A 16,676-nucleotide genomic window follows, 5' to 3' on the forward strand; every position below is an offset into this window, starting at 1 on the left:
GTGGTTTTTAACTATTTTCAGACCAGGTTTGATGTTTTTAAAACAAAAGGTCTCCTGAGGTGTGCCACAGGGATCTATTGTTGGTCCTCTTCTATTTGTTTTTTTCTGTATATTTCTGCTATAAATGTTGTCACGTTAAATGCAGATTTTCAATTTTATGTAGACGACATTGCTGTGTTTGGCTTAGCTCCAACAATTAATGATGCATTGATTCAACCGCAGTTTTGCTTTTGATAAGGTCTGGTCTTTGCCATGAGAAGATAGACTGTCCTTATATGCAGAAAATTGTGAGTTAATGCTCTTCTCAAAAACAGGAACAGGTCCTTGCATTACAAACAGACCTTGTTTTAAAAGTAACCCTATTGAGCTGAAACTCTGGGTAAACACATTTTCAGTCACATATGTCTAAATAATTAATAACCAAATGATATGTAAAGCAACATGCCTACTGAGTGTCACCCAGCAACCTGTCATTTATTTATTTAACTCTGAATGGAAAACTATTGCAGAAACAGTCTGTTTTCGCAGTAACAATTACGCAAGTACCAGAAGAACAATGTAAAATAGCCTAAACTCAAAGAGGCAGCAATGTCAAATGGCAGTCAAATTATTAAAATAAATATGAATCAACTATTGGATATTTTTTTTTTATTGAAGAATAATGTAATCATGTAAAAAATCATATAATTTTACATCAGGTTCTGTACATTCAGGTAATTTATTCAGCACATAGGCAGCTAAATCTCAATAATGAAAGCATACATGTGATCATAATTTTACATCTAGGTCAAACAGTTGCAGCAGTTGTAGTTTTTGCTTTTACTTCCTCTACTTTGTATTTACCTTTATGTAATTTGTACATGTTTTGGTTTCTTCATACATGTGATAAGCAATTTGTCAGTCACAGAAAAAAATGACTGTCAATACTTTGAGCAAGGTAAAAGTCATGAACACAAATGATCAACCCACAGAGGTGTTTCCATGTACTGCGGCTGACTAAACTTCTCAAGACTACGACTGGTTGCCATAGCTATGGCCACCTAGGGACACATGTGTGGTGTGCAGGGGTTTTAAATAAAGAAAATCTAAGTAAGTTAAAACGAACTATAAACCACAACCAAAGTTATTACTCAATCCTTGCCAGAACTGGCTGCTGTACATTCTTTGTGTATAATCACCTGTGGTTTGACAATGGTAATGTAATTTGATTTATTAAAAAGGATTATCCTTGATGTAAAAGCAATCACTCTGAGATATGTAGTTAAAAACAATTTCTCTAGACAAAGAAAACACACCACCTACTTTAAGGAACAACTCTTCCCCTTATTATTTGGGGACTGGCTGATGATTGGCTGATAGTGGAGTGTATTTTAAAGTCCTAACCACAAGTTTTAGCATGAGTATGTACAGTACTTCCTCATTTAGCATTAGCAATATAACATGAATTTGAACAGAAATTAACTATTAATTTTAATTAATGATAACTTAAAATACAGGAGATGATAGATTAAAAAAGGCTTGTGCACCACATTAGAATAAACTGAATGCAAATTGGCAACATTTTACCATGGCTACAAGGGTGGCTTTTGTTTATTCACAATCAATTAATATAGGGCACTTCATAGTTTAACTGTGGGGAAACTTTTAGCACGTGGTCTTTTCATATGTAACCAGACAAGAGGAAAGCAGCTGCAGAAATATTAAGAAACAGATCTGAAGGTTAATCTCTTCCTACAGACACCTGCCTCTTCATTGCCTTTATTGTATATTATCTAACATTGAACTCAATGGAGATTCTCTCAACAATGTCAGGGCAATAGGGACAGTTACTCAGCAACAATGACTGCCACTGAACACAGAAATACTTTGCCTGTGTATGCTCCTTCAACTGACAAGCAGGTGTGGATGAAAATCATGGCTAAATCAGACACAAATAATTATTTGTGTTACAATTACAAATTACATTTAAAGCTGATTATAACAATGAAACTACCAGCACTAGCTTTGTTTCACCATGAAGGAGCAGTGGGCATTCCTGTCAACGAGGACTAAAAAAAAACTTATATAATCAAACCAAAGAAGGATAGACAGTCTCAATGACTCCCCTCATGACGCAGGGTGTGGGGGGGCAAGGAAAGGAGCAGGCAGAGGAGAGGAAGGACAGTACTTCATCCTTTGTCCAGGCTGATGAGTGAAGAGGAGAGGAAAACGCCCTCATTTGCTGACAGCTCCCCAGATGATAAGTCCTATTATAACAGCAGCTACAGCCAACACTATCATCAGGATGCATATCTTCTTCCGGGAGCTCCTCTGGGGGAAGAAAAGCACAACTTTTTCTTTTATTTTCAACCTTATGCCTGTGAAAGTGAATAATAACTTGGTTACACAAGGGTGTCCACGTGCAGGTGGTGGAGAATCACATATGCTCACATGCTGTAACCTCAGAGATCCCTCGAGGAACCAGTCTTGCTCAGACCTCTTCCTTGAGCTACCAGTTACAAACTAACTTCTCTAACATTGACACATTTAAATGCCTCTCCACTCCTCTTCTCCTTATCCATTTTCCTTCAATGCCTTCTTTTTGTATCTGTCTTTACGTCTTTACTCTGTTCTGTTAATTATCTTCTCTGTCCTCTATGTTTTACCTGGTAGTCTGCAGCACGGGCGAGCTGCTGGGTGGCGTTCTGGACGTTCACGTCTGCAGTCTCCACATTGGCTTCTATACTGTCTGCAGAGCACACAGGAAACGCACATAGTTTTACATGCAGCAGGTGGGCAAAACAGGGGAGCACCTGTTTTTCAAAATTTTCAGAGCCTTGAAATAATAAACCTCCTTTTGAAAAAATCATTTTCTTCATTATATACACATTTATGCAGAACTGTGCTACATGTACAATGGAATCACATCATAAACCCAGTAGATGCAAACACACAGTGCAACATGTAATGCTAATTTTGTTTTGGTTTTTTTGAGATATTGTGTCCAGGGTGGGACATGAAAACACACATTTACAAACAAACACCAGAAATATATTTTTCAGATTCCATAAATGAACTATTTAAAATCAGCCCAGTAGATATTAGTAGGAATATTTATCATTGCAAATAGTTAGATAAAAGGAAGAACAGACAGGTAATGTAGAAACTGTGTAAATGACAGGTGCTCACCTATCATGTCTCCCTGCTCATGCACCATCATCCCCAGATCCTTGAAGATGTCATTGATATCTGTGATGTCAGACTAAATCAGAGAGACGTATAGAGAGATGGTTCATGTGAGGGGGGCACTTTGAGGTGTCACTCATGTCTGTGACTCGGAGCTGTGCAGTAGTGCTATTGTAGGCATTTGATTCTTATTTGTACCTCCAGCTGCCTGATGGCCGACTCTCTCTCCTGAATCAGCCTCAGGTCATCTTCAGTGATGGCCTCGGCCTGGGCCTGCACCTGGGAGTCACTGCAGGAACAAATGTCGATGCAGTAAGAATAATTAAAATAATAATTACTGGAATAATTGTAACAGAAAGGATGAAAATAATCAGACACAGTAGACTGACCCTGGGAATGGAGGCACATTTCCAAAGCTGTCTTCAGGCTGGCCTCCCTGTTCAAGGAAATTCAGAGGATTGATAAACATACTTGTATTTAATATTGAAAATATCCAGCAGAAGACATTATTTACTATGATTATTGGTACAGCAACGATTTAGAAGGGACAGACTGTTATAGGGATGTTATAATGCCCATGACCATAATGCTTCATTAAATATAATTTGATTCAGTGTCTGCAGAACAGTTTGTTGTCAAAAATGTATGCATGGTGACATAGAGCAGCATGTTCCTCATCAGCCATTTATACCAGGAAGGAACTGTTTGTGCTTATAAGTGTGAACACAGCACATACAAATGCTTTTCTGTGCACTTAGGTAATTGGTGAGGGAAAAGAGTTGCCAAACCAGCATTCTCCCCCAAGGGAATAGGCGTCTAAAACAGTCACCATTAAAAGGCACAGTCATATGAGAGCTTCTGGTGAACCTTCACTTCAGTTCAAATAAATATGAATAAGCAACTTAAATTAATCCAGACTACTGGCATCTGTTTTGGCGGAGATTTACTGTAATTGAGGACATTATGAGAAACTAATATCAAGCTCAAAAGCCTCTTCTATAAAGTATGTCATACTGTTCTGATTTATTTCTACATCAAAAACAAACGGTAGATATTGTGTGAAAATTACAAGCAAATTTCTGAATAGATGACACTAATATGTATTCACTGTGTGTGACTGTACTAATTCTACAACAAAATCCAAAGAATTGTATGTTCAGTATAATTTAGAGACATGTGGAGGCAGACATGCGGGAGTTCCAGAGAGCACAACAAGCCATCATTAGGAAACAACACAAATGGGGAAACACATAATAAATGTCACTAATGACAATTACAATACATATAAGAGCAGAGAGAGCAGGACATTCTGATCAGCGCACTCCTCTAGAAAATAACAGTCAGAAATCTCTCATGTAATGCAGTTTCTTTTTTCTTATCTGCTGGTATATATTCAGACACTGATATGTAGTGCTGTGCAGTGTGCACAAGAACTGTGACACTGGTCACAAGAGCAAGCTCAAAGTTCACTTCACACTCTGAGCTGCTCTTTCTCAGCATCCCCTGCTCCCAATTACTGCCACTAAATGAATGGCTGTATACTACTACTATACTGCTATGGAGTGACAGACAGAGATTACTTTTAAAAGCCAAGGAAAACCAGTGTGAGTATATGTTTCATCACTTGAACAATGTGTCATAAAGCAGGACACTTCAGAACAGACCAGTTTACAAATGTAATTCAGATCTACATACATTTATTATTAGACAGACAGTGGAAAAAAAAATTTAGCCAGCATGAACTAGGCTATATGAATTTCCATTGCATCTACAGTACATCTTTATAACACTTCTTTGCTAAGGTCTTACATTCCAACTAATACTGTGCATAAACCTTTATTTTGTAATGTTTGTATTATCTGACAAAAGACACTAAAGGCTCTGGCACCCTTATTATTTTTCAATGCAATTTTGTGGACATCAGTTTTAACCAGTTTTAGTGGGATGTCCTGCATGCTCTGCTTGACTGAACGTTTGCTAATTCCCTAAATCTGCTTCATCATGTAAAGCCACAGTGTCTTAATTGGGCTATGTCGTAGAGTGGCCAGAAAAAAAAATCCACTTTTGACAAACAAAGCATAAATCGAAATTAAAAAAAAAAAAAAAAAAGGGGGTTGATGATTACTCACTGGTATATAGATTATTGGTCACTCACTAACCACTGTCTATCTCACTGGTCTTTGTCACCTTGCAGGCTCAGCAGATAACTCACCGACACCCTGGAGCTGGCTCTGACTCTGGCCACAAACTCTCTCTCTTTGTCGGCTGCCTGCCGCTGGGTCTTTTGGAAGCTGTTTAGGGCGGCAGAGAAGTCATTCAACAGTCGATCTTTCTGTATCTTTCTCTGCCGCTAAGAGAAAGAGAAGCCAGAGTTACAAAAGTTCATGTTCCACTAGGAACAAGCAGCGAAATGATGACTTCAAACAGCAGTTAAAGAAGAAGTCATTATAGAGTTCAGTACCTGATCAGGGCCAACAGGAAGTGCACTGAATGCCTTGATCAGCCGGTCAGTCTCCTTGGCTAGCTGGTTGCCTTGCTGCTGTTTCTGTTGCCTGGTGACCAAAGAAAAATGATGTCAGGCATAATCTTTTCATTCTGTTTAAACTCAGGCAGTCTGGTCAGGCTTTACTGTAAGACAGAGGGTTTTTGGAGAGGGGTGGGGTAGGGTGGGGGGTGCGGGGTAGAGTACAGTCAAGTATCATGGGACTCTTCTTACAATGGAATGTTAAGCAGCATTAAATCAGGCTGCATCCGCTTCAGGAATATTATTATTTTTAACGATTAATCACATGAATGCTATGAGGCAGACATGGTTGAAAAATCTCCTTTATTTGTACTATTTATCAGAATACCAAAACCCAGCCTGTGTTACTCACAGCGTCTGTCGTAGCTGGCTGGTGTCCTGCTCTGTTCCCAGCAGATACACTGCCCTCTGGAGCTCAGAGACTGGTGAGGAAGAGAGAGTGCAGACATTTGTTTATCTGTAGGCCTACTGAAGTATCGCCACGTGTCTACCATCATTCACATACTGGAGTCAGTTAAGTGGGTGCAATTTCAATGTTGCAGCTGAAAATTATGACATCTTCTCTATGTGTGTGTGTGTAGAGTATTACTCAGCAGTGTGAGCTTCTGGATGTTGGTGCTGATGTTGTGAACTAAAGCACTGGGCTCCTCTTGAGTCCCAGCCTGGTAGGCCATGATGAAGAGCTGTGAGGACACAAAACAGCACAGTCTGTCATTTCATTTATTCATGGGTCACACTGGGATGTTGTTACCATAGTTACTGCAGTTATTTCAGTGAGCTGATGATTCACTTGTGAAAACACCTTAGGGCAATTAGGATAAATCTATTTAGCGAGTTAATTTGAATAGTTTCTTTCTGGTGCATTACTTATATATAGACAATTTGCATAAAACAGTGATTCCATGAGCATTTTAGCAGCTATGCTAAAAAAAATAAACAGAGGCAATAAAGCAGCTACACATTAAAATATCACCTGCTGATCCAGTTATGTAGTGTGTAACACTCACAACCACTCATCTGCGGCTCAGATTTTAATCCCAGGACTGACATGTCTGCAATCTACATTTCATTCTCAAAACCAGGGCCATTAATATGCTGCTGTAAGAGCCTCGACTCTCCCGGCAAGGCTTTCCACAGAGTTTGGAACCTGGATGGATTTTCTGCCAGGTCTATCAGTAAGGTCCAAGACAACTTTGGGTGACAAGGAAATTCATTTGAAATAACAGAAACAGCCCCATGTTGACCTAAAGCAGTGGTTCTCAAAGTGGGGGCAAGGGTGCTTGAGGGGGCTTTTGGGGGTCCACGGCAAAAAGGGGAATCATTTATTTTCTCTATAATTGCAGTAGAAACGGCCCCATGTTGACAAAAAGTAACACAATGACAAAATGACTATTTTGGTCATGTGTTTCAAACACTTTCTGTAATAAAACGAAAGACGAAAGATCCTATCCGATGGGGGTCCATGGTCTAATTTGTGTCAGTTTAGGGGTCCTTTATGTGAAAAAGCTTAAGAGCTACTGACTGAAAGTACCCGATGGTGTCCACATACTTTTGTCCATATAGTGCAGCACTGTTGCCCTTGCAGTGAGAGGTAAACCATGAAATGTCAACCAGAGGCCAGGTGACAGCAGCCTCTACAACAGGGATCATTTATAACAGATGGTGGAACAAGGCTGAACATGAAGTTTCCAAATTTTAATTACAATTTGTGACTTTCATTTTCTAATGGTTCATTTGCTGTCATTTATTATTATATAAAGCATAAGGTGCAACAGGGTTGGGTCAGTGTTTACCATGAGTCACTCATGCAGACTTCCTGTGCTGTTGATTCAAGACACAGGTTTGAAACCATGGCCAGTATGCAAAGAACCATCTGCTCCCAAGAGACTCTCAGTCTGCGGCTAACCAGTCCTGTCAGTACTACAGGAGCGTTGAATTTTTAACATTTTACTTAAACAAAATTCTACATTTATTCACGCTTTCTGCTTTATTTAGACTTGTTGCACCTCCCTGTCTGCCTGCGGGTGTTTGTCCGTTTACTACAGCAGCCGAACTGGCAGTGAGGAGGAAAAAAAATGCGGAAATCATAGGAGTTTAAATGAGAAGAGGAGGACTGCAGAAATGACCATTCATGTCTATGAGCCACAGCTGTTCACCGGGGTTAAAGCTACTTTATCTGAACTTTACTCCACCGCTGACTCAAAAGCACAACAGTCATCAAGTAACAATCATAAAGTCGCAGCATAATTTGAAGGTTTTTCTCTGTAGTTTTACGGAGAAAAAAAACACTTTCTTCGTTCCTACACATGAAACATCACAGCACAAGCTCGGGTTTAACACGCTAACGTGTCCACACTGTTAGTCCTTCCTAAATGTTCAGCTTAGTGTAAAAGTTTTGTGTTTTACCTCTTTTCTCGTGACTCGCAGCGGCGGTTCGTTTCCTGATTTTCTGCCACTCCCCCGTCACATGATGAGCGGAGCAGTAAAGGCGAAGTCATTGGAAGAAATTTTATGTCATGGGAAGAATCACATGAAGCACCAAAAGTCAAAACTTAAAACAAACATTATAATAAGACAACTAATCATATATATTCCTACAGGTTTGAACACTCATAGAAATAAAAATGAATCTAACTCTTTATGCAGTTGATATTTTGTATCATTATGGTCAATACTACTACTACTACAAATAACATTAATAATATAAGAGACAGGGCTAATTTCGTGTTCTTTCGAAATGGTCTTGTTGTATATTCATTATGTTTATTCATTATTATTAAATATAAATACAAAGGTTTAATTTAGATAATTTTATGTCCAAATAGCAGCTAAATCCTTCACATAGTTAAAAAATACCTCTTTACCTCTTACTTAATCCCAGTGGCCTGATGCTGGTCCATGAGCATCCTCCAGTGCCCTGCTGTTAATGCCCTGTTGTAAATCTAATGTTAGTAATCCACGCCTGAGGGAAGTGCATCAGGCTTTCTCACAATACCATGACCAGTGACAGATATGTCTAAAAAGCAGAAGAAACTATGAAGAAAATGGGTTACAATAAGAGTTTTAGTATTTAATGTTACAATACTGTTTGCACTCCTTCAATGTGGAAAGGCCACTGAGGGAAAAACGATGGAATCAAGACATATAACATGTTTTAAATAATCTATGTGTTAAACAGACAGTACTCTTGCACTCTTAAGTAGTTCTGATGAACTTGTACTGTAATTTAGTATATCTATTATACAAGGTATAGCTACCTATAATATGTAATTTTACTGTAGTAAAATGTCTAAAAATGACTAGACCCATATATTTTGTTGAGTTGTGGATTTACATTAAGCCAAATGTTGCCAGCTGTTTTCACAAGAAATCCATTATTGTAAACGAATTAATGGCCCATTTTATTCAGTTGCCTGTCAACAGCATTATGTTCCCTTTGAGCTTGTGTCAGCATTGTGGTTGTGTTCAAAATTGACTTTTTTATTCAGTTTTAAGCCACACTTTTATGATACTCTTTTTAGATGTTGTTTGTTTTTAGTTATATATTTTAATCAGATGAAGGATTTTAGTCATCGGACATCTTGGTCTTAATTTATCAGAGAGTAGTAAACGTCATTTCATCATTAATAAAAACCCAATAATACAATGTAGGCTATAGTTGATCATTTACCACCATAAAAGGCTGTCATTCTTTTCTTTTAATAATTTAATATTTTTCAATTACCATGTTGCTACTTTTACTTAAGTAAAGGATCTACAGTAGCAGCAATGTATACAGTCTCAAACCCACACAACTATATAGTGTACTTTATTGGAGGTGTGGTCATGTGTAGGACATAGTGTTTGCACATCAAGTTCAGACTGGTTAACCACACAGAACACAGTTCTTGGAACTCCAATCCCATCTCCTTCTAGTCAGTGTTAGTTTACAGACCGAAACTGATGAAATAAGATATGCTGTATGTCAAGCATCATGCAGAAACAACACCAGCCAGCCCACAAGGGCACTGCAGCATATCAGCTTACATGTCTCAAATCAGTTGACCTTTTGCTTTGTAACCTCAGCATGTGATAAGTCAGATGGAACATTTGTTAGTTGTACTCACCCTCTCCTGGGTTTTTAGGTCCAAAATTAGGTTCAGGACCTGTGTTATCTGTTGAACTCTTGGGGCCTAAAACTCTGAGTAGACAAACACCACATGGTGATTTCTTAACAGCCTGATGTTTTGAGATTTGGCTTGACCTCTGTTCAGGATGGATAGTACCTCTTATTCTGTATCAGTCTGCAGAAAAGTTTATGAAGAGTGTGTGCTCTGTGGTCTATAGGTTCAAATGACCTAATCGGTTCAAAAGAATATAATGTACACTATACAGAGAGGGATGACGAATTAAAGGAAAAACCTGAATAAGTGAGTGGAGAAAGATAACAAATGCAGATGCTTGGTGCACTGCAGGTACAGTTAAGCAGTTAACATCCAGTCATGCTCTGTGGCATGTATAAAAATGCTGATCAGGCCCAGTGGATTCTGATTTTGTCTCAAATAGCAAGAGGAAAAGATCTAAGTGACTTTGAAAGAGGTTCATTGTTGGGCAATAGCTTGTCATAAGACTGCTGAACTGGCTCATGTTTAAACAGGAACAGTGACCAAAGTGACATATGAGTTTAGATCTATGGGAAAAACCATGATGCTCGTGCATTAGTGCAAAATGTAAAGGAAAACAGAGGAGCAACTCTTCATCAGGAGACTGCGAATGTCAATGCAGGACATGATCAGACTGCCATGATATTAGAGTAGGGGTGCAGGGCATTGACCCCCCAATACGAAAGATCAATATACATTTGAGATTTCAGTAGTACCAGATGCAAAAACCAAAAGTGATATGGTCAGATTGAGAACAATGTTCTCAACACACGGGTGAGTGCATGTGAGGTGTACACCAAGAGAACGGTACAGGCCTCAATGCTTGACCCTTACAGTGAGGGGATCTGTTGGCTCTGTCATGCTGTGAGAGGCAGTTTGCTGCCATGGTTTGGGTCCACGTGTCCCGTTAGAGGGAGGAGTCACTGCAAATCAATACAAAGTTGTTCTGAGTCATCACCTTTATCCTATGATGAAACATTTCTGTTCTGATGTGGTCTCTTCCAGGATAACAATGCCTCGATCCATAATGCACGAGGGGTCACTGAATAGTTTGATGAGGATGGAAATGATGTGAATCATATACTATGGCCTTCACAGTCTCCAAATCTCAACCCAGCTGAACAACCATGGGAGATTTTAGACAGGATGTTAGACAGCACTCTCCACCACCATCATCAAAACACAAAATGAATGAACATCTTTTGGAAGAATGGTGTTCATCTCCCCAGTAGAGTTCAGAGACTAGAATTGATGTCAATGAGCATTGAAGCTATTCCGGCGGCACTGCATTAAATCTTACAGGCCTTGAAACGCACAGGCGGCTCCTCCAGATGCAGCTGTGGTTTGCTGCTGATACTGCTGGTGCCAGGGCTGATAACAGCAGACCTTAGATGGTCAGTAACAAGTGGCTGGGTGTTCTAAGAATAAGCATTTGGGCGTATATAGTCATGTTTACTTGTTTATGGTTAATGAACCAATAGTGTATTCACACATCCCTCTTTTCCTCTTATTTTAGCATTAACCGATTATAGGTTGTAAGCTATCTATAGTAATCTCTCTAAGTGTATAAAGACGATCATCAGGGGTTCCTGGTCCAGATTTCAGGTGACATCATGCACAGGAGACTGTATTGATGATTCCTCTTTTCTCCTTGATAATGCATCAATAAACATCCTCACCCTAAGACATCCTGGACTCCAGCGCTCTTTCTTCACCACAGATGATAAGAAATTTCCCTAACAATTGTGAATAGAATTAAAGCCTGGTTCTCAGGCATTAGAAAGTTTAACATCTTCTGTCACTTCTATGCTAATGATTCACAGCTGTACCTCTCACCAAAATCTAGGGATTCCCTTCAACCTCTGATCGACTGTTTCAATGACATTAAGGGCTGGATTTCAAACATTTTCCTTCAGTTAAACAGCAACAAAACTGAAGTGCTTATATTTGATCCATCTGAGTTGAGAAGTTTTCTCACAAGTAAGCTAAACCACCTCAACCCATATGTGAAGTCACACACAAAAAGACACATTTTTATTCAGTGGCCTTTTTTTCTCACTAACCTTTTTATCTGTCATGTTCATAATTCTGTATTTACTCCTTGTTGCTTCTATTTTTTTTAGTACATTTATTATATTTCTATATGTAGTATATTCAGTATGTTTTCCTTGTGTTTTTACTTTTTTTATACAATTGTATTACTTACTTTTATTTATCTTAATTTCCTTTATACAGCACTTGGTCAGCTTGAGTTGTGTTTAAATATGCTTTAGAAACCAACTTCACTTGAGTTGACTCATACCTTTCCTCCAATAACTCAAATTTTAAACCAAAGTGTGGTATTGATAGACAGTTGAATTAACTTGTTTGTTGATGGTGTTGAATTTGACAAATCTCCATTAAAAATAAGTCCACTTCTTGAGTAAAAAGTGAAGTTATCTTCATTCAGCTTCACTGTGTTGAGTTCTCATTGATTCTTCTTGCATGCTTGTGTGGATATGACCGTTTTCAAATATTTGCATGGCATTGCACTCTATGCACGCAAATTTTCTTATCTGTCTGTTGGTGAGGGTCCACTGAACGACATGCCACATAGAGTCATGGGAGTTTGTGTGTTTGTTTTGCTTGTGTGGCTCAGAACATCTGAGGATACATAAGCTGTGTCTCTTTGTGACAACTCTCAGTCCAGAGTGTATGCTCTTGATTCCATCCCTCTCTGCAGTCCCAGCTCCTCAGTCATGCTGCGTCCGACGGTCCTCGGCCTCCTCCTCGCATGTGCTGTGTCACTCAGCAGCTCTGCTGTAATCCTGGAAAATGGCATACCTATCCTGTGGGCACAAACAGCCGGCCAAGTGACAGACCTGCCCTTCCAGAATGGCATTCTGACTCCTGATCCCTGGCACTTCCTTAACCGTATGAGTCTTTACCGGCTGATGATAGCTGCTACAGACCCATTCATGGGATCCATGGGGACAGGCGCTTCAGAGAGTCCTCTATGGGGACTGCCACTGCAGCTTGGATGGATGTTTACCTCAGGTGAGATGGAAATTATTTTCTTTCTTTTTAAAAAAAACAAACTATATTTCCCAACAAAAAGCTAAGAAAGAAAAAAGACTTCATAGTTCTTCTACTTTTCCAAAGTTATAGTTGTAGATTTAAAACCGTCACTCCCAGCCCCTGTCTATTCATTGTAGCCCCCAAAATGAATGAACATAACATCATAACACCAGCTACCATAGAATCTAGACACAAATTGATGGCACAATGTAAATTGTTTCTGCAGGCCGTCTGGCTGACCCAACCGGTACTACAACCTGCGGCCATCAAACAGGAGATACTACATGTATTTCTACTCAGAGTTGGTGGGGATGTAAGTATGACCAACACATATACACACATAAGCACACAAATACACAAAAAGAAAGAGAGAAAACGCAAAATACTTCTTTATGTCTGTCCAGGTGTGAACTATTTTGCCTCTGCAATTCCCTTCCTGTCTGCTGCACAGCAAGGCTTCATGGGACCAGAAGTTCAGGTACTTGTGCCACTGGACATCATAAAAGCGGTCCACATGGAGTAGTTTTGGCTGCTCATTTTTTATGTTCTCATGCAAATATGAATAGTTATGGTTTTAATTATGCTGAGGATGATTATAACAATAATTGTTATATTATTAGGTCCAGATGCAAGTGCCTGCAGGTGTAGAGGACTATTGCACCACCTATGCTGACTGTGCAACTCGCTACCCTGATGTTATGTCTAAGTGGGATGCCTTTTTCCAGGTATGTGAAATACACACATACACAGACATTACTATAGCAGTGTCCACTAGTGTGACACTCTTTCATGCATTTATCTTTTTGAATACACACACATCATGAAAATAAAATACCACAGTTTTTAAAGAGGCCCTGATTTAACACATCATAATCAGTCTAATCATGGAGAGCTCCTGCACCTGTCAAACAGCTGTATAATGTTGTCTTTTAACAGAAAATCTATTCTGCCCTACAAAGCCAAATGTAGTGACTAAATTTTTTTGTCAAACTCTAGTTACGACCAGAATATGACTATTTTGCCACATTATTTTTTTATGCCATAGAAATATAGAATTCCCAAGAAAACAACATGTAATATGTGCATTCAAAACAAAACACTGCTTAAAAGAAACCACATAGTCAACTACAGTGCTAAAGTATGGGAGCAGAATTCAGCCCCAGCTAGCCGACAGCTAGCCTTGACTGAAGCTAATTTACTTACTTTTCCCACGGAGCTGATGTCTGTAAAGGAAATATATCAGTTTTGGTGATTGAGTTTATTGATACACATTCATAAGACAGCAGCTAAATTCAGTCAAAAGAAATTGCTTGCCTAGCTAGGTAGAGTAGCATGGTAAATAGCTTAGCTGAGTAGCAGTAACTACCATCTCTACTTTTGACTGTAATGGAAATCAGGACTTGTGTGTTCTTAATACATCCATGCTTTAAACCCTGTTTTCTCAACTTTGGATTTAAAAGAAAATGTTAGCATCTAATAGTCAGGGAGGGAATAAAAGTAAGGATATCTCAGTTTATGCTGCTTCTATTTAATCTATTTCCTTAATCTTCTGTGTGTGTTTAAAGGGTCTCAAGGCTTCAACTGACTCTCCTCTGCCTGACAATGAGAAGAAAGACTCTCTCCTTGGTCTCTACTGGGCGGCCCAAATGGCTTCAAGTCAAGCATCTGCAGCATGCAACACCAGGTAACCTGTCACCAGGTCTTTCTGTCATATTCTTCCAGCCTCTCTCCTTTTATTCTGTCTCTATACATTTATAAAGCAGACAAACACTATATTCATAAAGCCCCCAAAAAGACGTTTATTTTGTCAAGTCAAGGGGTCTTCAATTCACACCACCCTGGGGATCTTCGTGTTCTGTTTGAACACAATCTTGCAACCAGCAGCCAGTTAACATAGCTTAGCATAAAGGCCAGAAACATGGTGCACACTGGTGTCATCTAAAGGTAGCAAAACCTGTATCCAAGAACCTCTAAAGCTCATGAATTAACACATTATATCCCGTAAATTTAATCTGTACAAAAACAAAAACAAGAGGTTGTGTTTTTACAGGGGGGTTGTGTGTTGAACTATTTCTTGGCCGTTTCACTCACCACAGTCTCTGTTGGTTGCTTGGCAACCTCACAGTGAGAACAACAACAGAGCCAGGCTAGCTATTCCCCTGCCACCAGTGTGAGCTAAGCTAACTGTCTCCTGGCTGTAGCTTCTTATTTAACATACAGATATGAAAATGTTATGAAACCTCTCATCTAGCTCTCAGCAAAAAGTCAGTAAGCACATTTTCCAAAATGTTAAACTGCTTCTTCATCCTCTCTCATCTTGGTCTCCTTCTTGTCCTCTCCTGTCCCTCAGGCAGAGCCACTACTCCTCTTCAGAGGTGTCATTTGCTAACAGCTGGCTGAACTCAGCGGAGTATGTATCAGCGGCACACTTCCAGTCCAGTTTGGAAAAATCTGTGATGTTCCTCACCCCACTGCCAGGTCGAATTTTACAGGTGCGTTCTTACAACTTAATCCATCCATTCATTTCTAAATCTTTTACAAACTCTATATGCATCTAATTTTTGTCCTTCCTGTTCTATTTGTATGTGTAGGAGGGCGACAGTGCACCTAACATAGCTGATCTGAGTCAGGAGGAGAACCACACACTGTATATCTTCACCTGGATGAAAAACATCAATAGCCTGCTTGGTAGGACGAGCACACACACATACACATATATCATAACTTAGTGTTTTTTATTGAATTAGTGAGCTTTTAAGAATGATCATGATCATTTCATCTACCAGGGGGCTCGCTGGTGCGCCTGTGGAAAAGTGCCATGTGCTCAGTGACCACAAGAGAGAAAGGCAGAGAGATGTTGGAGCAGCTCCTACTGAATCCCAGCTTCGCCACAAACTCTTTCCTGTCCATTGTCACTGGAATGACTACCAGCTGCTGAGTCAGACACCCAAATACACAACAACTCCAATTATATAATAGTTTTCATGTTTTCATCTGACGGTTAAAGATATTAAATAAAATTAATCTGGCTTTCTTTTATAGTAAATAATGCAGGTTTACTATTGTAAAACTCTGAGACAAGACACTGTTAATACAAAGACATAAACCTCTGTATGTATTGCATGTTCTTGTTATGCTCTTGTGAATATGCTTCCCAGTAAACGGTCAACAGTCCATTACTTTTACTGTCATTATTAAACTCTTTCTTGTTACTGCACTTTAATCAGTAATATACTGTATATTACAGCAAGATGGCAAAGACAAGGAAAGTTCACATTCAGGGTTTAAATCTTACAACCTTAATAGAGTAGGGTCTTTCTATTTATCTTAGGACAGCTACAGTACATCACAATGTGTGGGCAGTGAAGGAGTGTTATTAAGTACACCTATTCAAGTACTGTAAATTTTAGGTATTTATGCTTTACTTGAGTATTTACATTCTCTGCTCCTATATTTTTATTCAACTACATTTCAAAGACAACTATTGTACTTTTTAAACCACTATATTTCTGAAAGGTATAATTATAGTTACCTTGCTAATTCACAAATACATAGACAAATCGATAGACAATATGAGTGATTTATTATTAAAATATAATCTATTGTTATACATTAAACTACTTAACAGTATTGGTCCACCTCAACAAACTACTAGATTGAAATTATTACACATGCATGCTTCACTAAAAATAACCTTTTGCAGATACTACTTATGTACTTTTTTTCAAGTAAGATTTTAAATGCAGGAATTTCACTTGTGAAGGAGTATTTTACACTTTAGTATGCTG

The 16,676-nt window shown here is 38.9% G+C and overlaps 2 protein-coding genes across 2 annotated transcripts; one reads left to right on the forward strand and one right to left on the reverse strand.

Moving 5' to 3' along the window:
• Nucleotides 1-699: 699 nt before the first annotated feature.
• Nucleotides 700-8,218, reverse strand: stx7l (syntaxin 7-like). Its single transcript, XM_023429945.2, has 10 exons — nucleotides 8,096-8,218; nucleotides 6,279-6,372; nucleotides 6,042-6,111; nucleotides 5,627-5,717; nucleotides 5,378-5,515; nucleotides 3,555-3,601; nucleotides 3,364-3,454; nucleotides 3,169-3,241; nucleotides 2,646-2,728; nucleotides 700-2,310 (listed from the first exon to the last, which is right to left on the reverse strand). Exons 2-10 carry the CDS (start codon nucleotides 6,361-6,363, stop codon nucleotides 2,215-2,217), a joined length of 774 nt encoding a protein of 257 aa, XP_023285713.1. The 5' UTR covers nucleotides 6,364-6,372; nucleotides 8,096-8,218; the 3' UTR covers nucleotides 700-2,214.
• Nucleotides 8,219-12,504: 4,286 nt separating this feature from the next.
• leg1.1 (liver-enriched gene 1, tandem duplicate 1) lies at nucleotides 12,505-16,062 on the forward strand. The gene is made up of 8 exons (XM_023429944.2): nucleotides 12,505-12,867; nucleotides 13,115-13,201; nucleotides 13,293-13,366; nucleotides 13,509-13,613; nucleotides 14,454-14,572; nucleotides 15,239-15,380; nucleotides 15,480-15,576; nucleotides 15,675-16,062. The coding sequence occupies exons 1-8, from the start codon at nucleotides 12,570-12,572 to the stop codon at nucleotides 15,824-15,826; spliced, it is 1,074 nt and encodes a 357-aa protein (XP_023285712.1). The 5' UTR covers nucleotides 12,505-12,569; the 3' UTR covers nucleotides 15,827-16,062.
• The last annotated feature ends 614 nt before the right edge of the window (nucleotides 16,063-16,676 follow it).

Source organism: Seriola lalandi, unplaced genomic scaffold (assembly GCF_002814215.2).
Source record: "Seriola lalandi dorsalis isolate HSWRI2012SDOR001 ecotype SW California unplaced genomic scaffold, Sedor1 jcf7180002054901, whole genome shotgun sequence".
Classification (NCBI taxonomy): Eukaryota; Metazoa; Chordata; class Actinopteri; order Carangiformes; family Carangidae; genus Seriola; species Seriola lalandi.

What these genes read in the sequence shown, in the direction of transcription:
- stx7l (XM_023429945.2), bottom strand. Translation starts at nt 6,363, where the DNA reads ATGGCCTACCAGGCTGGGACTCAAGAGGAGCCCAGTGCTTTAGTTCAC. An exon ending in TTCCTGTTGGCCCTGATCAG is followed by an intron (nt 5,516 to 5,626) that starts GTACTGAACTCT and finishes TCTTTCTCTTAG; the next exon opens with CGGCAGAGAAAGATACAGAA. An exon ending in TGAGCAGGGAGACATGATAG is followed by an intron (nt 2,729 to 3,168) that starts GTGAGCACCTGT and finishes TGTGCTCTGCAG; the next exon opens with ACAGTATAGAAGCCAATGTG.
- leg1.1 (XM_023429944.2), top strand. Translation starts at nt 12,570, where the DNA reads ATGCTGCGTCCGACGGTCCTCGGCCTCCTCCTCGCATGTGCTGTGTCA. An exon ending in TCATGGGACCAGAAGTTCAG is followed by an intron (nt 13,367 to 13,508) that starts GTACTTGTGCCA and finishes TTATATTATTAG; the next exon opens with GTCCAGATGCAAGTGCCTGC. An exon ending in AGTGGGATGCCTTTTTCCAG is followed by an intron (nt 13,614 to 14,453) that starts GTATGTGAAATA and finishes GTGTGTTTAAAG; the next exon opens with GGTCTCAAGGCTTCAACTGA.